Source organism: Peromyscus eremicus, chromosome 15 (assembly GCF_949786415.1).
Source record: "Peromyscus eremicus chromosome 15, PerEre_H2_v1, whole genome shotgun sequence".
Lineage (NCBI taxonomy): Eukaryota > Metazoa > Chordata > Mammalia > Rodentia > Cricetidae > Peromyscus > Peromyscus eremicus.
In genome coordinates, this window is record NC_081431.1 from 64,846,615 (window position 1) to 64,871,236 (window position 24,622).

Here is a 24,622-nt window from a genome sequence, read left to right on the forward strand (position 1 = left end):
TGTGTGTGTGTGTGTGTGTGTGTGTGTGTGTGTGTGTGTGTGAAGCAAAGACATTAATTCCACTCACCAAGGCATACTAGGAAGCATGTATACTGAGTGCTGAGCTGGGCTTGTGTGTTTGGAGGTAGGTGGGTGGGGTATGCGTGTGTGTGTGTGTGGGGGTGTATCTGTGTGTAGGTCAGAGGTCAGTGTCTTCTTCCATCATCCACCTCATTTTTTTCCTTTTTCCATTTGTGTGTGTAATGTGGTATACATGTGTATGCGTGCATGTGTGTGGGGGCACATGTGTGGGAGGCTGTGCGTTGTGTATGTGGAGGCCCCAGGCTGGTGTCAGGAATCATCCTCAGCACTCTCTTGATTTATCCATCAAGGCAAGGTCTCTCTGTCAAACGCAAAGCTTGCTGACATACCCAGGCTCCCTGGCCAGGTTGCTCTAGGATCCCCTGTCTCTGCCTTCTGAGGTTGGAATTATAGATGGCCACCACAGCCACCCAGCTTTTATGAGGGTTCTGGGGATACATACTCAGCTCCTTAGACTTGTGTAGCAAGCACTTAACTGAGGCAACTCCCCAGCCCCACGGGACCTTGTTTTTTGAGACAAAGTCTCACACTGAACCTGGAGCTGATTGGGTCAGCTAGGCTGGCTGGCCAGTGAGCCCAGGGATCCACCTCTCTCTGTCTCCCAGCACTGGGACTTCAAGTGAGTATCACTGCAGCCAGCTTGTTTTAAAGCACCGGTTCTGGGGGTCCAGCTCAGGCCCTGAGGTTTGCAAGGCAGGTGGAATTCTGAGGAGCACCAGACAGTGAAGAGGCCAAACCAGCCGTACCCCCCTAGCTTCAGCTTGAGTTAGTGTCAGCACCACACAGAGCTGGCAGAGAACACACGCGAGTCACAAGGACGTCGGTCCCTTGTGTGCACCCTCCACACAGAGCACTGCAAATGACCTTGCCTTGCAAATGGGACAAGTAGCTGAGTGTGAGTGAATGTGAGTGATGGTACAGTTGCCCACAGGCCTGCTGGGAACCCGCCCCTTGCTTGCTTAGGATGTTACTCTGTTCCTTTTTCTCCATCATCAGGAACTGCGCAGTCCATCTCCAGGTGCAAAGGTTTGGCCCGCTAATTAGCAGTCAGCAGACCCACGGACTGCTGTATTGCTGTGACAGGTGTTACTGTCCGATCACATGATCTCTCTCGCTCTCCCACATGCTCTAACACTGCCCTGTCCCTCCTGCTACGGGAGGCAGCACCTCATTCTCTCCCACTTCCCCCTCAGCAGCCTGTGTGATTCACCTTTGGGCAGCAGAATTCTCTGGAAGTGTGCTGCGTAGCTCCCAAGGCCATGCAGCTGCTGACAGGTTCTAAGGGAGCATTTCATCTGGGGGAAGTCAGCCAGTGTGTGGGAAGCCTGACCTCCCTCGGGGACACTGGTTAATCAATCTGGTCGACAGTCCCCACCCAGCTCAGCTCTCCAGCCATCCCTATTCTGGGATGAATCATCTCCAGCAGTCTTTGCTGGCTTTCATTTTGGCTTAAAGTCAATAGAGAGAGGGCCTGGGGGTGCAGGTCAGTGGATGGAGCGCTTGTTTAGCGTGCACAGAGTCCCGAGTTCCATCCCCAGCGTCACATAAACCAGGAAAGGGGGTGCACATTTGTCATCCTGGAAGCAGGAAGACCAGAAATTTAAGGTCATCCTTGCTACATCTTAACTTTGAGGCCAGCCTTACAGGAGAACCAGTCTCAAAAAAAAAAAAAAAAAAAAAAAAATCTATAGAAGGAGAGCGATCAGCCCGGCATGGACCAGGTGCCTTGGTTCAGGTTGGACATACTAAGCAGCACTCTTTGTCTCTGGGACACTGCAGCACGGGAGGGTATGTGGCCCATTGCTGTGGAGTGATGGATGAGGCAAGTTAGGCCCAGCTAGGCTCATGGCAGTCACTGCCTACTGAGTTCCTGAAAATGCAGATCTAATTGTCTCACTCCATCATGTTCAAAGCAGCAAGGCTCCCCATGGCTTCAGAAGAGAGTTTGTACAGCTCAGCTCGGCACAGACGGCTGCTCCTTGGTGATTCTCATCCGCTTCTCTACCCGGCTTCTCAGCTAGGACCCAGCATGGACCCTTACCTCTGGACATCTATCATTTCCTGAAAAATAGAAAAATAATCACATCGGTGTCCAAGGCTCAAACTCTGTCTGTGTGCTGGTGACTCCCTAAGGGTACTACCGGGGATACCACCTAGACAGTCTAAGTTTAAGCTCCTGTCTCGACCTGCCCTTCTCAGAATGGGGCTCAGTTGGTGGAGTACTTTCACAGTATGCATGAAGTCCTGGGTTCTACCCCTAGAATCATATAAACCAGGGATGGTGGTACACACTTCTCATCCCAACATTTGGGAGGTGGAGGCAGGAGGATGGGAAGTTCAAGGTCATTCTTAGTTACATCAGGAATTCAGAGCCAGCTTAGGCTACATACGACCCTGTCTCAAAATAAAAATACAACAAAATATCTCTACTTGGATGTCTGAGAGAAGTCTCTAACAGTGTGTCCGAAACTGACCTTTGGGTCCTCCCCCACCAACACCCACTCTTCTGAGGTCTCTATCTCAGGGAAGAACTGCTCTGTCGGTCCCTTTTCCAGGATCTGAAGTCTGGCATCATTATTGATTCCCGTTAGTCTTGGACCACACTTAACAGAACCTGTCCACCATGCCTTCAGAGCAGCTCCCAAGTCAGAATATCTCCAGACTCACTCCTCAAGCTTTACTATTCTAATGCCAACCTGTTTGGTCCCACCCCCACCTGGCCTGGGGTTTGTGTCAGTCTCCTAGCTTCTCTCCTTGTTTTTGCTTTGCTGGAGAGAACACAGTCCTGCTAAAACAGGCCACAGCCTGTCACTTCCAAGCCCCAGCCCCTGTGGCTTCCCATCCTGTAGATTCCATACCTACGCGGCTCAGAGAACTCAAAGAGTCCACCCCCACCCCGCCCCGCCTCTCCCTTTATGTTTTTAATCCCCCCTCCCTCCTCCTCTCTTCTCATAGACTTACTGTATCCCCATTATGTCAGGAAGACTTCCACCTTAATGTCCTGTCTTCCTTCTGCCTGGAAGGTTCTTCCCCCAAATATCTGTACCTCTTGTTCCCGAGAACGGTCCCTGACACGAAGTGGGTGTGTAGTGTTAACAAGATGAATGAAGAAATTCTGATGAGTCCCCAAACCGCCTTTTCCAGGATACAATGTGGCTCTTCTTTATAATCGAAATGGTGTGTGTATGTGTGAGTGTTGTAGGTACCTGTGTGTGTGTATATATACATGAGCATGGGTACACATGTGTTCATGTGTATGTTTGTGTGGAGGCCAGAGGTCAGCATTCAATGTCCCCATTACTTTTACCTTGTTCTTTGAAACAGGGTCTCTCATTGATTGCCTGGGCTAGCTGGCCAATGAGTCCAGGACTTCATCCGACTTCACCTCCCCACGGTGCTTGAGTCACAGACTCACTCTACCCCACCTGACTTTTATGTGGGTGCCCGGGACCCACACTCAGGTCCTCATGTTTGTGTGGTGGGAAACACTTTCCCCACCGAGCCACCTCCTTGGCCCCCCGTGGTCCTAACTGAGCTGCTTCTGATTGACTCACTGTCACTAAAGTGTTCTGTGTGATTTAAATGCTTCCGTTTCCCACTTCTTGAAGAAGGGCCTGGGGCTTACGTGTCACACTCTAGTGCTCAGCAGGTTTCTTGGCATAAGGTGGAACCACAGTAAGTAAATACTTCTCAGTCATGACCTGGCATTTAGTCGTGGATTAGTGCATATAGTCACAGAAAGTCTGCCATGAGGGAGGGAGAGCTGGGCTACTCTTTGCTGTGTTCCCAGCAAGCTGTTGGGTATGTTCTCAACAAAGCCCAGGAACAGGTCTGTGGTAGATTCACTCAGAAATTCCTTCTAGCAAGTTCTTAGGTGATGGTGACATGGATTCCCGCCATGTGTGGCCCCCCCCCCCACACACACACATACTGGTCCCATGGGAACCTCAACTCAGTTTTGAACCATCAGTTAAGGATTGTGTGGAAGGGTTGTGGGCCGTTTTCTTTATTGAGGGGGTGGTAGGCCATTTGTTTTTTCTAACTCAGGAAGCTGCGCAGGGTTTAGGCAGGAGAGAAAAGGAGTGTATTCTTCCTGGAGCCCTGCCTCCTCAGGACTCCTTTTACTCGGCTAGGCCTGCCTGTGCAGGAGAAGGCGGGTGTGTGGAGTGAGCCAATTCCCCTCTGCCTGTCAGACCTAGAAGGAGTTCACTTAGTGCTGATGGAGAAGTAGCCACATTTTCTCTGTTTGCTTCTGACCCAAATCTTTGAGGTGTTCTGGAGAGCGATGGTGGAGCGTGATGTCCTGGACAGACTAGAGTGGTGGTGGTCATGTGACATGGTGGTCATGTGCCATGATGCCCAGAGTGGTTGCTGAATGCACCGGCTACTGGGAGGTCATTAGTTGAATCAGGTTCTATTTCTTGTGGTGTGTGTGGTTTGTGTATGTACATGTGTATGTAAGTACACATGTGGAGGCCAGATGTTGACATCGGGTGTCTTCCTCAACTTCTTTCTACTTGGTTTTATTTATGTTTGTTTTAATGTTTAAAAAATTAAAAAAAAATCTATGTGTATATGTGTGTGTCTCTGTGTGTATATACCACATGTATGCAGGTGCCCTCAGAGGTCAGGAGAGGGTATTGGATTCCTTGGTGCTGGAGCTGCTACTGTTGGCTCTGAACAGGTTCTTAGAGCCAAACTCAGGTACTCTGGAAGAGCAATATTCCCAACTGTGGAGCAAGCTCTCCAGCCCCTGTACGCTTTGTTTTTGAGACAAGATCTCTCACTAACTACAGAGCCCACAGATTCAGCTACGCGGTTGGCCAGTGTGCCCCAGGGACCAACCTGTCTTTCGTTTTATGGGTGCTGGAGATCCAAACTCAGTTCCTCATGCTTGTGCAGCAGACATTTTACCCACGGAACCCCTTCCCCACCCCTCAGGCTCTCTTTCTGGGTAGAACTCAATGCCTTGCATGACCTTGAGCCAAGCCTCCTACCCCTGTTCTCTCTGACTTTGTCTCCTTTTGTTAATGAAACACACATCACCCTCCCCATTCATAAACTGCACAAAAACAAACACCTGGATGTGAGGAGCCCTCCAGGGGATTTGGGAGCTGATGTGCAGAACTCTGAGTGCCTGAGGAGAAAGCTGCTGTGTAAACACAATATATTATTAATACAATGTTAAAAAATAGCATTGCAGCCTGAGCTATTCATAGCTGCTTTGGGCTGCAGAAGCAGCAGGGCTCTGACACACAGGACCTAACACAGTTTTGGGAAGCAGGGGCTATGATTTCCAAGTCTGCAGCACACTGAAAAGAAGAAAAGGAGATTTCAGTAAAAATCTGAGCATATTTTTGTGTATACTGATAGTGTCCACACAAGGTAGGCTGTAGTTTACAAGGTCCAACTTTAAGAAACTGGGTGGCAAACTTCTTTTGAGTTTCCATTATACTTTAGAGCTGCTTTATGATGTGGCTAGTTTGAGGGTACAGGAATGAAGGTTAGGAGTCCCCCTCCTCTCCTCAGACCCATTGGAAAGCAAACAATGCTGCCTCAGACTCCATGGTAAGGAACTCCCAGGTGGGTAAACTAGTAATGGTTAGTTATTGGTTTGGTTAGCTAACTAGTTAGTTGGTCATATCCACTCAACAGATGCACACAGGACATCTGCTACATGCTACTGTAGACACTGGGAGATGGAAGACATATATTATTACCTAAGGGACATATTCTCTCTGTCTCTGTCTCTCTGTCTCTCTATCTGTCTCTGTCTCTGTCTCTGTCTATCTCTCTCTCTCTCTGTGTGTGTGTGTGTGTGTGTGTGTGTGTGTGTGTGTGTGTGTGTACACACGCCGAAGGGCAATCTCAGGCATAGTCTTCTGTCACTTTTTGAGATAGGGTCTTTCACTGAACCTAGTGCTCACTGGTTTGTTTATATTAACTTCTCAGCCAGCCCCTGGGATCCATTTCAGATAAGGGATTGACAACATGCCGAAAAAATGATGCCATCTATGTAGATTAGTGAACAATGAGTTTCACTGGGGCTACTGATCGGAGTACAGTTTGACCAAAGGCAGCTGCGTCACTGAAAAGTTCACTGCCCATGGGTGACAAGTCAGCAAAAACCGCACCCCTGGAGCTCCCTATACAACTTTCAGGCAGTTCCACTGAAAAAAGTCACATCTTCTAAGCAGTTGTTACTGTTCATGTAACATTTGAGAAGGGGCCTTGTGAGTCTTGTAAGCTTCAGGAGTTTCCTGAGACCTGTGAGTTTCATTGGCTTCCTAAAACTTTTAAGTGTCCTTTACTTTCTGAGGATTAATGAGCCTCCTTCCAGGGGGAAATATTTTAATTTAGAGGAAATAACTACACAACGATCCATGTTCTTTTTCTTACAGAGCCTGTGTCATCTTGGGGGTGATCTTTCTTCTGTCATCTATATGCATAGTGGTCAAAGCCATCCATGACCTTTCAACGAGGCTGCTCCCTGAAGTGGTAAGGTCCTTCTTTCCTAACGTTCTTCCCTGAAGGTCGCACCCTGATTCTCACACAGGTCTGCTGCAGTGGGTGGGGAAGGGGAAGCTGTTTTAGGGGACAGAAGAACTCTTTGCAGGAACACAAATGACAGCATAGTGAAGTTCTGGGTCAGATGAGACTCCATATAGTTGAGCTGGTACTCATGTCTGTGTCCTGTTCCTTAGGTCTTTTGACTAGTTTTAAAGCAAAATGTCTTTCTTTTCATAAAAAAGAATTGTATTTATGCAGCTGTGATCCAATATGTTGTCTGAATCCATCTAATGATGCTGTAATAAGAAACATTTCTTTTTTCTTTTGCACCTCAGTACAGTATGTAAATCTATTTCCATTAGGTTTCCTAGCACAACTGATGTCTAGATATACAAACCAGAAGACACAATTTCTGACAGAGATGTTTCTCACCATTTTGTCCTTCTCTTCCTTAACTCTTCCTTCCCCTATCCTCTCTGGATATTTTTGTAGCTTCCTGTTGGGCAGCCTTCCTAGAAGGCAACTGATTTGGTTACTAGGTGATGAAGATGCTGCCACTGTAATTTTTCACATTTGGGTTCATGACAATGTAAAGAAGAAACACTGGCTTGTAGGATGTGTTTGGATTTCGGCTCGACCATAACACACCATTTTATATGTGTCAGAATGATTAGGGAGACTGTGCATTTATCTTTTGGATGACCTATTGTGTAATGCTTGTATAACTTTAGGGGTGGGACCTTGTGAATGTTGTAAATTTCAGGAGCTTCCTGAGACTTGTGAGTTTTGTTGACTTCCTGAACCTTGTAGGTTTCTTTTACTTCCTGGGTTTGGAGGAAATATCTATGTAACTGTCTACAGTCTGTTTCTTATAGATCCTGTGTCATCTTGAGGGTAATACTCCTCCTGTGTGTGTGTGTGTGTGTGTGTAGGGGTGGGGGGGAGACAGAGGCAGAGAGAGACAGACAGACAGACACACACACACACACACACACACACACACACACACGCACGCACACACAGAGTTAATGAAAACATAAAGGGATATTCTATCACATTGAGTAGAGGCATCCAAGTGGCTGCTTGTGTTGTTTCTTCCCTCTCTTGAAGCTGTCTCTTTTACAGTCCATCAGCACTTTGACTGTTGTTTATTACCGAAGTCGGCCTGAGACTGGCCCTCTGATCTCTCAGGAAACAACAGGAAGGAAAGGTGAAAATTTGTTTAAGGGACTCAGTCATTCTCAGGAGTGAGTTAGCTTGAGAAAATACTACAACTGCTTCCATGATTGGGCTCTCCCTCTCGTAAGGACTGAGTTATCTCCCCACGGTCTGCCCAGCTGCTTCAGATCTTAGACCTATTTATCCTCTTCCCCTACAAATCTTATGTCACATGACCCATTCTGCTAGAATATAAATCTGCTTAACGTAGAAGGCACCCAGGGTGATTATGTATGTTACACTTCAGGTAGGTGACACCCTGCATTTTTCAGAGGTTATGAATACATCTGAGCTTGAGGAAATGTTACTAGGTAGGGCTTTTCAGCACTGTACCAGTTGACACATTCATTTATTCAGATATTAAAGATTCATTTCCAGCAGGCGTAATGTCATGGGATGGATGACTTTGCTCACAGGCCTCTATAGAAATGCTCCTTGGCTTTCTCTCGACAGCAGAAGCACTTTTAGCTGTGGGCAGTCACTCCTAACCCTGTGGTGCAGACGTTCTTAGGAGAGGTGAAGAAGCACAGCGATTTCAATCCTGCCTCACTCTATCAGTGTCTAATGAGCTGCCTCACATCAGGTTTAAAGGGTGAAAGGCCATGTGGTCATACCCAAGATGGGCCCTGTCCTTGGAGAACCTAAGGTTACCGCAGTCTTTTATCAGTTCCTGGATGAGAGTGAAAAATTATAAATCATACCACTTTGTGGATATCCTGCACATGGTTGGTTTTATCTTTAAGCTTTTTAGTATCATGAAAAGTTAACCAGGAGTGTTTGAGTTGCTGCAGCAAAGGCTACTGTTTGTCTGAGCAGCACTCAGGGACAGTTAACACTACCAGGACACAGAAAATGATTTATTTTAATACATGTGGGAGCGTGGGCATGCGTGAGGTTGTGCATGTGTGTGGAGGTCAGAGGACAACCTCAAATGTTACCTTCAGCAATGCTGTCCCTCTCCTTTGAGAACAGGCTCTCTTACTGTCCTAGAGCTCACCGATTTGGTTAAAATGGTTGACCACTGAGCCCCAGGGATCCACCTGTCTCTGTTTTCCCAGCACTGTGGTTACAGGCGTGTACCACCATGCCCAGGCTTTCATATGGGTTCTGGGGATTGAACTCAGGTCCCCATGCTGGGTGAGTTCTGGGTTCAGTGAGAGACCCTGACTAGTCAAGATTAGGTGGGGAGTGAAAGAGAGTATAATACCTGATGTCAGTCCCTGGCACACACACACCTGTATGTGTGGAGTACCTGCACACAGACACACATGTATAGCACACACACCTGCACACAGACGCCTATATATAACACACACACCTGCACACAGACACACATGTATAGCACACACACCTGCACACAGACACCTATGTATAACACACACCTGCACAAGACACATGTGTATAACACACACCTGCACACAGGCACATGTGTATAACACATACCTGCACACAGACACTTATGTATAACACACACCTGCACAAGACACGTGTATAACACACACCTGCACACAGACACATGTGTATAACACATACCTGCACACAGACACTTATGTATAACACACACCTGCACACAGACACGTATGTGTAACACACACACCTGCACACAGACACACATGTATAACACACACACCTGCACACACAACACACACACACACACACACACACACACACACACAAATACACGTGCAGGAATGCTGTGGGATGGCCTGTATGTATTGCATACAGTTTGTAAGCAATATTACTTGGTTGGGTCTGAGCGGCTGTGGGACTGGCAGGTGAGAGAGAATTGTCCTGACTGTGGGCCAGGCAGGAAAACTCTAGCTACACGGGAACTAATAGAAAAGAAATTGAAAACCTGGTTTGAGTGAACGGATAATTTCACACAGGACAAGGGAAGTCTGAACTGCACTCAGGGACTTGCTATTTCTTGTAGGGCCTGGACCAAACCAGGGACCGTACTCTTCAGGGCTTCAAGGTGGTGGGTGTCCCTCTCAATTACACTTTAACCCCTCCCCTCAAATCCAGGCTGCATTTTCCCAGCTCCGTTCTGCCTGGACAGGAGCAAGGCTGTGGGCTGTGTGTGGCTCCATGGGTAATGCTGGCCTAGCAAGTATGAAAGCTTGGGTTTGAGCCCTGGCACCATACAAACTGTGTCTGGAAGTGCACACCTGTCTCATACCCCAGCACAGGTAGAGGTTGGAGGATCAGGGGCTGGAGGTCATCCTCGGCTACACAGTGAGTTTAAGCCCAGACTGGGATACTAAGATACATGAGACTTTGTCTTAAAACCAAAGCGAAAATCAAAACCGAGTTGCCTTCAATTCAGCTATGCAGTTCTCTGAGTGAGACTCAGTACAAGAATGTGTGTGTGTGTGTGTGTGTGTGTGTGTGTGTGTGTGTGTGTACATATGTGAGGGTGCACATGCCTGTGAGACCAGAGGAGGACATTGTGTATTCTCTGTTGCTCTATTCTGCAGTGGGATGTTCTGTATGCTGTGAATGTGTTGCTCTGATTGGTTGATAAATAAAGCTGATCGACCAGTAGCCAGGCAGGAGGGATAGGCAGGATAAACAAACAAGGAGAATTGTGGGAAGGCTGGAAGGCTGAGCCAGGATACGCCAGCCTGCCATCCAGAGAGCAGCATGTAATGGCACACAGGTAAAGCCACAGAACATGTGGCAACATATAGATGAACAGAAATGGGCTACGCGTAAGTGTAAGAGCTAGTCAGTAGTAGTCTGAGCTAATGGCCATAGTTTAAAAATAATATAAGCCTGTGTGTGTTTAATTGGGTCTGAGTGGCTGCGGGACTGGCGGGTGAGAAAGATTTGCCCTGACCGCGGGCCAGGCGGGACACAGAAAAACTTTCAGCTACACTATTCCCTTGAGACTGGGTCCCTCACTGACCTGGAGCTGTCTTTCATCTAGGCTGGTGACTAGCCGGCCCTCGGGATCTTGTCTCCACTTCCCTCTCCTGAGGTGCTGCTCTGCTTTTAGGTTATAACTGGCTTTAGATGTAGATTCTGAGATCTGAACTCAGGTCCTCCTCATATCCACTCCCCAGCCCACAACAGGCCAGTGTTCCACTAGAAATCTGTGTAGCCAGGAGTTACCCAGCTGTGAAGTCAGCTGGCTCTGAACCTCCAGGGCATCACCAGCCCTTTGGGGTTTGTCTGGAAGAGGAAGTTCTCTCGAGAGCCCTGAAGCGGGCCTGTGGGGGTTGTGCAGCCAGGCTGCCTGAGAAAAGGGCCTAAGCCTTCCCCCTCCCCCTTCTGCCATCCACACCTTTGGTCAATGATGCAGATTCTGGAGGCTTCTCTCCAACTCTGTACTGTTCTGACTCTAGATGGGGCAGGAGGAGGCTGTGTGAGTAGAACATAAGTGAGCACTTGCCTGATGCCAGCAGCTTGCTACTTCCTTATTTTCGACACAAAAACAACATCTAGTGACGGGGCTGTGACTCGGTCGGTAGACTGCTTGCCTTGCCTGGGTTCCAATCCCAGCACTGCCTTCAACTAGGGATGGTGGCTCACTCCTGTAGTCCCAGTACTTGGGAGGGGGAGACAGGAGGATCAGAAGTTCAAGGTCATCCTCAGCTGAACGGTTGAGTTTGAGGGTGGCTGGGGCTACATGAAATATTGTCTCTAAAACAAACAAATGAATGAATAAACAAAAACAAAAAGAATGAAAACAACTTCTGAACAAACGTGAGCATCCTTAAGAAATCTGGGCCTCTGATTACCTTACCCACTGAATCTTAGTGGGTTTTTTTTTTTTCCAATTGATATATCTATGTTGTTTAATGCCAAGATGGATTGCTTTATTCTTTCATTTCTTTCTTGCTGTTCTTTTTCTTTCGATCTTGGGTTGCTTTGAAAGAGTCCCAGCCTGTTTTGGCCCCACTGCACCTGCTCTGATGACGCAGGGCAGGTGATGTACTTTTTTCCTTTTCGTAGGCACACAGGCTCTGAAAGCTGAAGGCTAAGGTTGTCGTGGCTGATGGCAGAGTCTGGGTCTGAGCCCTGCTCTTTTCTGCAGGCCGCCTCCCGCTGCTAGTTCCATGGGTCTGTGTGTCTCTGCTGTCCACTGGCTTTCAGGACTTAGCCCTTTAGAATGTCTCCTCCCTCTTCCCCTTCCCTTCCTCTACCTCTCCCCCTTCCCCTCCTTCCCCCTCCCTCCTCTCTCCTTCCTCACTCGGTTCTTTCTCCTCCCCCCCTTTTCCTGCTCCTCACATATGACCCCTGGCACGTGTGTGCCCCCCCCCTAAACAGATATATGTAGTTTTTTAAACCGGAAACTCATCCTTTTTCCTGTCTCTCCCCGCCTGCCATCTGCTCTTGTATTGACCTCCATACCTGCTTCCCTGGCTTAGCCACTCGTCCAGTGGAAGCATCCCTCCCTGCCTTGACCTCCCCTCAGCCTGCCCCTGACAGTGGATTCTCTGGAGCATGGCTTTAGAGCAGTGGTTCTCAGCCTTCCTAATGCTGTGACCCGTTTATCCCGTTCCTCATGCTGTGGTGAGCCCCACCATGAAGTTTAGTTTCCTTGCTGCTTCATAAATGTAATTTTGCTCCTGTTAGGAATTGTAATGTAAATGTTCGTGTTTTCTGATGGTCTTAGATGACCCCTGTGAAAGGGTCATGTGACCCCAAAGGGGTCGTGACCCACAGGTTGAGAACTGCCGGTGTAGAGCCACAGGCACTTGACAGAAGGAAACAGCAGGAACATGGGGCTAAAGGGGTGCTTTCCTGGCCTTGCTGGCCACTAAGTGTCTCACTGGCCTTCTGAAGTGAGGGTCTCATTGGGGAGTGTATTTCTAAAGGTTCCACGTGTCCTCAGTGTAAACATATACACAGAACATACACAACACACAAAACACATACATACACCACACACACAAACACACACACACACACACACACACACACCACACATACATACACCACACACACATCACACACACACACATCACACACATACACACACACATGCCACACACACATCACACACACATCACACACACAAACACACACATAAACATACATGTGCACACAAACACAAAAACATAGAGAGTAATAATACTATTAATAATCTTTAAGAATGGCATGGACCTGTTAGCAGTTGGAGCATGGAACTTGGGGTAACCTGAATCAGTGTTCCTGGGCCAATATCATTCTTTTTTGGCTGCAGAACAAGCTGTCTCTTATTCCCTTTGAGGTGAGAGCTGTTTTTTGCATGGATTTAATCCTGCCTCTCTCACGGGGAGAACCTAGGGTAGATTGTTTCATCTTTGCCCCAGTTTCTTGTTTTATAGAAGACCAATGCTAATGTTACCTTGTCGATGAAAACAAATACAAGGCATTGGACTTCGTTAAACACGGAAGCCCTTCAGATGTGCTTAGCTCGCCGCTACTGAGTGGCTGTTGCTGGCTGAGGAGAGGCTTCTAAGGAAGACTGTAGGCCTTGTCATATCTTCAGTGTGGGGGGTCAGACTGTGTGGAACATGCCAGAAATGCCTTCAGGGATGCTCTTCAGCTCAGGTTGGATAATGCCGTAGGCGCTTTCCTGGCCTGTGACTCCTAGGTCCTCCATCAGCATCAGAGGTTCATCTTCCAACGTGATATGCTGTCCAACAGAACTCCACATTTAAACTGGGAATTGAACTAATGAATACTTAAAAAACAAAAAGCGGGGATGGAGAGATGGCTCAGAGGTTAAGAGCACTGACTGCTCTTTCAGAGGTCCTGAGTTCAATTCCTAGCAACAACATGGTGACTCACAACCATCTGTAATGAAATCTGGTGCCCTCTTCTGGCATGCAGTCATATATGCTGTATACATAATAATAATAAATAAATCTTTAAAAAAAAGACATTCATTAAAAAAAATAAAACAAACAAACAAACAAAAACCAAAAAGCTGACTTGGTTAGTAAAGTACTCACCTTATATGAGGACCTGAGTTTAACCCCTGGAACCCACATTTGGAAACCCTGGTGTGGCGGCATGATATGCAGCCTCAGAGACAGTGAGTAGACCTCGTTTCCCTGAGGTGACAGCTGATCTGTCACCTCAGGGCTGAGGAGGTTGAGACAGGTGTGACCTGGGGCTTGCTGGACAGCCAGCCTGGCCTACCTGGAGAGCCCCAGGTCAGTGAGAGATTCTGTCTCAATAGCATGGCGGGACTGGGAGATGGTTGTGATAAACAGTGCCAGTTTGGCAGTTGTGAGCACTAGAGTTAGGGTCTCGCACCCACGTAACAAAAGGTGTCTTTGCAAAGCAAATGCTTGTGCCCCAGATCTGAGGGGGCTGGAGACAAGAGGTCCTTCCTAGATACGAACCCAAGTTAGGGAGAGACCCCGCCTCAAACATAGGTGGAGAATCACCGAGAAAGACGCCAGGTGCTCTTCTGGCCTTTCCATGCAAGTACAGGCATGTACACCTGTACACACATGCACATAGGTGCTCTCTCTTTCACACACACACACACACACACACACACACACACACACACACCTAGAAGAATACACAGTCACAGAATATGTCAATACTGATCGAAATGTGTACTTGAAACACAGAGGCTGTGCTCAGCCACAAATGACCTCCCATCGGGAGGCCAGCTAGGAGTCTACTGAGATCTACAGACGACAAATGAGTTGTTATGAAGGCAGCTTTTGCTCTCCCAAGTGTGACCCAGACACTTTGCTGACAGTGCTGTTGGTTTACCTATACTATAAATAGATAATGTAAGAAGACAATGTGTTTGATTAGACAGGAAAGCAAAACAGTGAACTAAATATATCAGCCATCCCCAGAGGAGCTGTGGCAGAAACACACTGACTTCATGGCACATCCCATGTAGCTTGGGCTCCTGAGTGTTCATCTCCATTAGCTTCTGAAGTGTGGACAGGTAGTCCTCCTGCTCTCTTAGAAGAACTGGGAGTTAACTGTCAGCTCTGGTTTCCTGGGAAATGACTCAGGAGTCTTCTTCCTGGCTTGGGGAATCTGCTTTTAATCAGTTTGATAAACCTGTGAGCAACCCCGCATTGTTGCTTTATTCTGTTATAATAGGTATCTTTGTGCTTTCTTCCTCAAAAATGGCGTTTTTTAGCTTGATGTCTCATTAGACCTTGGAGGCATTTCTGAAGTGGGTGGAGGCGTCAGACCTGCCATCATCTTACAACAAAGACACATTCTTGGCTGAAGGGAGAAAACGTCAGCGCTAGCCTGTGATAGGGATGATATGCAGCCTCAGAGACAGTGAGTGGACCGCGTTTCCGACAGCTGATCAAAGGTCTCCCTGAGGACTGCGGACTGCAAAGCAGGCCTCTATAAAGAGCGTCTAAAGATGGCTCTGTGAGAAACAGTCCAGAGACCCCAGTCCTACAGAAGATTCTGAGCCAATTCCAGGTCTAGGGCCTTCCCCCATTTTCATGATGGGAAACAACCCCTGCCCCCTTCAGAGTCGATTTTAAACTTGATTAGCATCACGAAGACCCATCTTGTGGGACTGCTCTGACAAAAAAAATGGAAGAAGATATTTTCATTTATCTCCAGCTGCCAGCCACCCCACCCTGCCCACTCCTGTTCAAGGGGAACCTGTGTATTTAAGGATACTGATGATGTGGATTGAGCACTTGTGTAGCGTGTATAAGGCCCTGGGTTCCATCTTAGCAGCTCCCCCTACACACACACACACACACACACACACACACACTCACACAAACACACACATAGGCCAGGTGTGGTAGCACATGCCTGTAATCCCAGCACTTGGGAGGCAGAGGCAGGAGGATTTCTACCAGAGCCTGGTTTACATATGGGCCTCCAGGGCAGCCAGCACTGCCAAAAGAGTCTGTCTCAGAAAACAAACCGGGCTGGAGGATGGCTCAGAGGCTGAGCACTGCTGCTCTTGCAGAGGACTGGAGCTCCGTTTCCAGCACGCATGTCAGGCAGCTCACAACTGCCCACAACTCCAGCTTCAGGGGCCCTGACTCCCTCTTGTGACCTCTGAGAGCACCTACACACACACACACACACATACACACACGCATACACACACATACACACACACTCTACAGAGACATTCATAAATCCACATAAATAAAAATGAAACAAATCTGAGAAAACAAAAACAACACAGCACACACACACACACACACACACACACACACACACACACACACACAAAGATCAGTGGTGTTGATCAACGTCCGCAGGTTGCGGTATTAACATGGAGTACTTCTCTAGTCCCACACCTTTTCCCTGGGCAACTCTCATCTCCTGGAACTTGTTTTTCTAACTAACTAACTTAATGCTTGTTTCTCTGTGACGTTTTGAAAGTGCATTATCATTTGGAGAAAGGAAAAAAAAACAACATGATTTCAAAAGCTGTTTGATGCTGCAGTATAAATTTTTTTTTCCCCCATTCGCTTCCCTACATAGAGGATGAGACCTCTGGCCTCAGAACATTTCTGCACTTGGGACTGTTGTTTAGTCAGTGAAGAGACTCCGACTGAATGCCTGTTTTATGTCTTAAGCTCGCACTGAAATGCCCTGTTTATACAGCGCACACAGTAAGACCTAGCACTGCAAAGCAGTGGGGAGTGTATCCGTGTAGAAATGAGAGCCCTTACTGTAAGGGTCTGGGCTCGGCCCTCATGTCACGTGGAAAACGCCCTTTTCTTTAGAATATTCGGCCTGTGGCCAAAAGATGAGTGTCTGCTCACAAAGCCGCACATGTAACCACGTTGTTGGGGGAACATTGGATATTGTTCTGGGATGTAGTTTTTGGGACACTGGGTTACAAAGACTCTCTCTCTCTCTCTCTCTCTCTCTCTCTCTCTCTCTCTCTTTCTCTCTCTGATTATCTCAGTCTCTGGAGTAAAAAAAAAAAAATCTAAGACCAAGAAAAAGACAAAAAGCAAACCAGAGTGGCTGTGGGGGCTTGACCCCTGACCTTCTCCCCTGTCTATGGTGTGTGTGTGTGTGTGTGTGTGTGTGTGTGTGTGTATGCACACGTGCACGTAGGGTTGTTAGAAAAAACAGCTGCTAAGAGCTGTTGGTCTTCCCAGTCTTCCCCAGTGAAGGCAGCTGTGCCCTGAGTTCTGTCTGCCACCAGCTGGCTGTCTTCATACGTAATTCTCAAACACTATTAGCCCCAGTCTAGGTGTGTTTTCGTGACACTCAGTTAGCCCAGGCTGGCTTTGAACTCCTTATGTAGACAAGGATAACCTCTTTCCTCTACTTCCCAAGTGCTGAGATTACAGGCGTGTGCCAGCATGCATGACTGATGCACTGCTGGGCACTGAACTCAGGACTTTACGTTTGCCAGGCAGGCACTCTGTTAACCGAGCTGCATCTCCAGGCAGGTCCCCAAACAGCCTGTCCTCATGCTGATGTGTGCAGTAACTATTAGCACACTGCAGTAGAGTTCTGGAACTTTTCTGGTGGTTATTTGTGGTGGTTTATTTCCCAGGTCTTGGAGTTTACACATAGAGAGAGAAGCAGAGAGTGGATTTTAAGGCCTTTGAGAAGCTGGACTTGCTGTCTCCCCAGGAAGAACTGAGTATTTGGTGACTGAACAAATTCAGGTGTGTTCAAGGCTGGCCCAGATTAGGAAGATCAACAACCAATAGGATCTTGTCTTTCAGGGAATCAGGAAGGTTCCCAGGGAGCCCTTGGTGGACTCTTCAGTGTCCGTGGAAAAGCAGAATAGACTGGCAAAGAAGGGTTTACCTCAGAGTGCTCCCCACATTCAAGGCATTGACTGATCCATGTGACATGAGTGGGTTTGGGGCAGCTAAATAAGCTGTATGTACATACTGTTATTATGCGGCGCTGTTTATCATGAGGAAAAGCCACGAGGCACGACAAAACCCACTATGAGAGTTTATTAAGAGAAGGACAGAGGGGAGTCCTTAGGCCTGTGGAAATGGTTGTGCAGAGAGAGAGGGGGGAGCGGTCTGTGACCCACTTTTTATGGATTCCCACCCCCTGCACATGTGCATATGGGCTTATGTGGCTACACCACGCATGCACATAGATTATGTGATCATGCTGCGCGCAAATTACGTGAGCACACAGTGCATGGATTACATAGGACGGAAGGCCCTGGAATGACTAAGCCTCTTGCTTGGCTACTGGACAGCACATGTGTGGACATGTAGCTGGGGGAGCGGCCAGGAATTCTATCACATACATTTTTCCTTTTGAGTCTTGGCTAGTAGCTTTTATCCAATTGTTATTTATGAGTACGTGTCTGTGTCTGTGTGAACTTACGCCTCGTGAACACAGTCCAGAAGAGGGTGTTGGATCCCCTGGAGCTGGAGTTACAGGTGGTTGTGAGCCATTCAGCGTGTGTCCTCAGAACTGAACTCGGGTCCTCTGGGGGAGCAGCAAGCACTCTTAGCTGCTGAGCCAGCCAGCCAGTTCCAGCTAATAGCATTTTCTGTTTTGTTCTCAAATGACGAGAGCCATGACATGCTCACCTGTGGGAGGGGCTGGACGAGGTGATTTGCATAGAGGCATGCTTTGTGTCTCCACTTTTCTTCTTCTGGGTCTCCTAGGTACGTGGTGGTTTTAGGTTCTGAGAGACAATCCCTGACCTAACTCTCCGGTGACCAGCTCATGGAGCAGACCGGGAGGATGAAGGTGTGGTGGTGGGATGCTCCAATGGCCTCGGCCTTTCAGTGAAATCTTCTGCTAGCTGTGGCATGGAGAAACTGTCAATCACCCAGTGAACGCACTAACGCTGGTTGAAGGCTCTAAAGACTGAGCCCAGGTGTCGCTAAGGAAAAGGAGGTCATCCCTGTTATGGGCATCAGCGTCCGCTCTGACCACCCAGCTGCTCGGCCCTGTGAGCTTCTGACTACAGACTCATGACAGTCGCCTCAGCTGATGCCTTCCGACCTATGTAGATACTTGCCTTTAGCTGACTTTCTCAGGTTGAACTCTGACTGAGACAGCCAGAATTACTGTCCTGAAGTATATTCTCTTTAAATGTTTAAGATGAGAGTGGGGAGTACCTCACAATGTAGTCCAGGAATTTATAATTCTTCCTCTTCAACCTTTCAGATGCTGAGATTATGGGCGTGGGCAAGCAGGATAGGCTTATTCCTCATTTTTATTCAAGTTCACACACACACACACACACACACACACACACACACACACACACACACACCCTAAATAGCCAACTGTTTTATAAGGCTCATTAATAGAAAAAAAACTAACCTCTTTCCTAGAGGCAACAATTTATAATTTTTATAAGTCTCCACATCTCTTTTATACTTTATTTTAATTTTTTATTATCAGAGCATACTTTAAAATGTTAATTGTATGTCATTATAATTGGTTATCTTTGTTAATTCACTCCAGAAACTCTCTCACAAACATATCCAGAGGTGTGTCTCCTAGGTGATTCTAGATCCCATCAGGTTGATAATTAAGATAAATGGTCTCAGGTTATGTGATGTTATGTTTTTAGAAATCCCAGAGGAGCCTCTTCCTTTAAATGCTCATGATCATCAGGGGAGGAGGGTGTAGCCAGGTAGTCACCAGGGAAGGAAAGCGTGAACCCAGCCCGGTGGCTCATCTCTGCATCCATGGCAACGCCCATGGTCCCAGAGATTCACATCGTCCTATGAGAAAGCAGTAGTGTGTCTGATGCCTCATTTAGCAGAAGCCAGGATGCATCAGGCAGTGTCAGCCCAGCCTCTCAGAATGCCCTGCTGCACCCTTGGACAATCACAGCACCTTTGCTGGCAAGCCTGTGTCTTCCTGTGAGAGCTCCTGTGACCCTCACATCCATCTCAGTTCCGTGGACCCCAGGAAGCCGGCACCCACTCTCTTCCTTATACCTGGCAGGGCCTCACCTGTCAGTCTGTCCAGGAGATGTCAGGGCTGGGGTGGCCCAGTCTGTCTCAATGCCCGAGGAACCCCCAGCGTTCCCTATTTATTCACCCACTGATCCAAGCATCAGTGTTCGACATCCTGACTTCGGAATGGTCTGATTGCTAACTTACAAATTCCCAAGCCAGGAACACAGGGTAATTTGTCAATATGGTTTCATCACCAGGGGAAAGGGAGGCTTGTGCTTGGTGCATTTTTCCCCACCTCTGAGGGGGCGGGGGAGGGTGGTGGTGAGGAAAAGTTCTGAAGATGAGCGTGACTGTTTTAATTTCACCTGGGGCCGTAAATCGATCGTCATGCATTATTCAGCAGGCGCGAGCATTGCCCTGGTGGCACTCTGACACATACAGTGTCAGAAGGGTTTGAAATCTGTCCTCATTAGGAAGGCAAAGGACGCCTTTTTGCAGGCATAAGCAAGCGAGCCTCCAGAGTCCTCCCCACCTCAGCTCCTGTGAACAGGAAAGCGGGGTGTCAACCGGGGAAGGGTGGGTTGACTTTGCAGATCCGGCCTCTGTCTGATGTTAGTATCGACAGTTCATTGTGCCCTGGAGTTTCAACTGTTACTGTCACCTCCTATAAAGAATAAGCCCCGTATAGGAGGTGACAACTGGCACACACTATTGAAAAAATTTCATTTTAAACACAAGGTTTTCCTGTGAGCGATGGCAGGAATACAAATGCTCTGAGATGCTGCTGTCTGGGGGAAATGGGAGCAGCGCCTGGGAGGGCAGAGAAACTCAGTAACACAGCGTTAGAAACTGCTGCGGGCCAGTGTCGTGTCCTGCAACCCACGGGACACCTGTGCCCCAGGACAGCTATGAATGCGGCCCGGCACAAAACTCTGAACTTGGTAGACGGCAAACAGTGTTGAATGTCAAAAGGCTGGCCTTCCTTGACGACGTATGAAAATGTGTGAAGGAAGATGAGAATCATGGAGAAGATGCAATCAGATGTCCCCGCTCTGTGTCGATGGGCGGGATAGTGGGTCAGTGGCGGGGTGAGAGAGGGTGGAGTTCCGTGTTAGATATCAAGTTGGAAGAGGCACAGTTGCATGGAGACGCACTGACGGCCAAGGCCATTGGACTGACTTTCTAAGAGCCTGTTGTCGGCCCTGATAGAGGCAGTGCAGCCAAGCCTCCATCTCTGCTCTTTTCTCTCTGACCTCTGCTTCTGGCTTCCTAGGCAAGGGAAGCGTTATTAACCCTCACTAGACCCTGTGAGGGTCGGTCTTGATTGTCAGATGGATTGTATCTGGAATTGACCTTTGGGCAGGACTGTGAGGGAGTCTCCAGGAAGGGTTAACTGAGACCGAAGACCCTCTCCTGGAATAGGCAGTGCTCCTGGAATAAGCAGTGCTCCCTGCCTTCACCTGTTCCCTCTGCTCCCACCGTCCTTCCCTGTTATCAGAACCAGCTTCTTCAGCTTCCCAAGTAGACTGAAGACCAGCTGCTCTTCAGGAGACCTTCAGGTCTTCAGCACCGGGACTTCAGATCGGGACTGCCGAGGTAGCCAGCCTCATGGACTGAGCAGCTACTGGGTTCTCAGTCTTACATAGTGCAGATGGTCACTGTGGCCTGGCCACTGCCAATCTAATTTACATGTATATGTATGTGTGTATATGTATGTATATATAATGTATATGTATATATGTGAATGTAAGTATGTGTATGTAATGTATGTGTGTGTGTGTGTGTGTGTGTGTGTGTGTATAAAATCATTTCTGTTCCTCTAGAAAACTCTAGTACAGACCCTACCAGCTGCCCTCCCATTTGTTAGCTCCTTGTAGTAACAATTTTTCCACTGGGAACCTAAATGGAAAAAAAAAATGCTTTAAGCACAAGGAGCCTAGTGGAATTATAAAAACAAAAAGCAAAAACAAGCTAATGAGACAAAAAACTAAAAAACCCAACTTTTTGTGGCCAGAGCTGAGACCAGTAGAATAAGTACTAGGACCACACAGGACCAGGTACTGAAACCTGCAGCATCTTGCAGGAATCTCAAAAACCATGCTGGTAAGAGAGCCGAGCGGCGGTGGCGCACGCCTTTAATCCCAGCACTCGGGAGGCAGAGGCAGGCAGATCTCTGTGAGTTCAAGGCTAACTTGGTATACAGAACAAGTTCTAGGACAGCCAGGGCTACACAAAGGAACCCTGTCTTGAAAAATCAAAAAGAAAAAGGAAAAAAGAATTCAGATCGAAACATGCATACTGTGTGGCCAACTGTATAAAATCTAAGAATAGCAGAAATTAATATATGGGCTTGAAGTCATAGAGCAATTGTAGGGGACTGAGTTGAGGGCATGAGGGAACTTTCTGGGTGTTTGGGGGGATTTATTTGTATTGTACCACTTATATAATCAGATTCAGTCTCTAAATCTTTATATTAAAATATTTCATTATATTTCAATTTATTTAGTGTGGGGTGGGGCATGTGAGCCACAGTGAGAGTGTGGAGTTCAGGGATATTCTGAGGGAGTCAGTCCCCTCCTTCTCTCATGGGTCCGGGATTGAATTTAGGGAAGGTCAGGCTAGCAGCCAGTGCCTTTACCTGCTAAGCCATCTTGCAAGGCCTGCAATCCTTGTGTTTTATTGAGTGTTAGTTATGCCTCAATAAGAAAACATACACGATGGCACATACTGTCTGTCCCAGCACACACAATCCCAGAGATGGAAGCCGAAGGGTTAGAGCTCAAGATCACCCTTTGCTTTATAGTGGAAGCCTGGTCTACATGAGTCCTTTCTCAGGAAAATAAAATAAAATGAGTAATAATGTTTAAAAGCCTAAAGTCACTAGGTACATTTGGGAGGCAGGATATTATCAACCCTGACGATCTTAGCAATGTGACCTGCTGAGTTCAAAGCCACAGATCCTGTCTGGCTAACTCTTTTTGCCCACTTCTCTGCAGCCCTCCCTCCCTGTCTTATACCTGTCTACAACACTTGTCAGCAACTCTCTGCTCTACGTCAAGTTCAAAGGGAAAAGTCCATGTGTTTCTAAGAAGTACTATATAGTAAAACCTCCAGGTGTGTGTGTGTGTGTGTGTGTGTGTGTGTGTGTGTGTGTGTGTGTGTATGTGTATGTGTGGTATGGTGTGGGGTGTGTGTGTATGTGGTGTGTGTGTGGTGTGTGCATGTGTGTGGTGTGTTTGTGTGGTGTGTGTGTGGTGTGTGTGTGTGTATGTGTGGTGTAGGTTATGTGTGTATGTGGTGTGTGTGTGTGGTGTGCATGTGTGTGGTGTGTATGTGTGGTGTGTGCGGTATGTGTGTATGGTGTGTGGTGTGTGGTGGTGTGTATATGGTGTATGTGTGTGGTGTTGTGTGGTGTGTATGTGGTGTGTATATATGGTATGTGTGTGTGTTATATGTGTGGTGTAGTGTGTGTGTGTGTGTGTGTGTGCACTGGGTGTGTGTGCTGGGTGGAGTAACAATCAATAGCCACATTAGACACATACATTGTGGCTAGGCAGTTGAGGAGCTGGGTTTACAATTTCATTCATTTTAATTCAGGTTGATTTTAAATGTAAAGCAATGTGTTTGAGAAAATTATTATTAAAAAAAAATGTAACTCCAGGGAAGCTGGTCATGGTAGTTCATGCCTGTAATCTCAATACCCAAGAGACCAAAGCAGGGTGATCCCTGTGAGTTCTCCACCATCTTAGGCTATACTGTGATTTCTAGGCTAGCCTAGGCTAAACTGTGAGATCCTATATTGTTTACTTTTCTTGTTGTGACAGAAAGCCTGATCAGAAGCAACTTATGGGAGGAAGGGCGTCTTTTGGCTTCCAGTTCAAGAGGGACACAGACCACCACGGTGGGGAAGCATGGTGGCGGGAGTGCGAGATGGTTGGTCACATGGTGGCTACAGCCAGGAAGCAGAGCGCAGACAGAAAAGTAGGACTGTGCTATAAAACCTGAAGGCCTCTCCCTGGTGACCCATTTCCTCCAGCAAGGATCCATGTCAAAGATTCCACAACCACCCAAACAGCACCGCCAGCCAGGGACCAAAGTGTTCAAATGCATGACCCTAGGGGGGACATCTCCACCTAAGAGCAAAACCATCTGACCATGAGAAGGATTGTATCCAGGAACCACCTGATTGAGGAGGTGATATTTTCGGAGAGAGAGGGAGATGATGGGAGGAACAGTGTAGGTCATTAAGGCGCACTGAACTTGCAGGCAGAAGAGCCTAAGCAAAGGCCTGGAGATAGGAACACACTGCCCACGCCCGAGGGACCAGGAGGAGGTCAGCATGGCTGCAGCAGAATTAAGCCATCAGGTGGAGGCCAAGGGGTCAGCTCCATCCAGTAGTTTTGGCTGGCCTGGTATCTTCTGATCTGCTGTGGAAATAGAGAGTCCTATCTCATGGGGACCTTCATTTACCAGCCCAAGTAGTGTTAGTTGAGGTGACCCTGGGGCCCGGGATCTTCCAGGAGAGTGAACTGGAGAACCTGGTCTGGCTGACAGGGTCCTTAACCTAGCACACAATGACAGATGTCACATGTCAGCACTAGAATCCTCACCCAGCTCAAGTTTTATCGGCTCTTCCCTAATTGCCTTGGAGTCTTAAAAGCAGAGCTGTGATTTTCTCCACCTTCCAGTCTTGGCTGAAAGAACTGGAAGAGGTGGGTTAGCCATTGTTAGGATGTGAGGGAGAGCCAGGAGACAGGAACTCAGAGTGCTGCCCTTTGCCAATGGGTTGAGGTCACTCCCCTCCATCCCCCCCCCCCCCACACTCTCTCCCACTCCCCTGGTTCTCCAAGTCTGTTTCCTTACTGTAGTGTGAAATAGTTGCACTATTCCTGGGTCCCTAATCCTGGATCCAGCTCTGCTGCTGTGTGAGGTCAAGAATCCCTCCTGACTGTAGGAGAGAAGCTTTCTCCTCTGGTGTGTTTTTGAGACAG

General features: G+C 47.8%; 1 protein-coding gene across 1 annotated transcript in view; it reads left to right on the forward strand.

Annotated features, from left to right (window-relative positions):
* Positions 1-24,622, forward strand: part of Tmem163 (transmembrane protein 163) — a 179,809-nt gene that overhangs the window by 141,253 nt on the left and 13,934 nt on the right. The window contains exon 5 of the mRNA XM_059280559.1: positions 6,483-6,579. Within this exon, the coding sequence (XP_059136542.1) occupies positions 6,483-6,579 (97 nt within the window). The remainder of the gene's footprint in view (positions 1-6,482; positions 6,580-24,622) is intronic.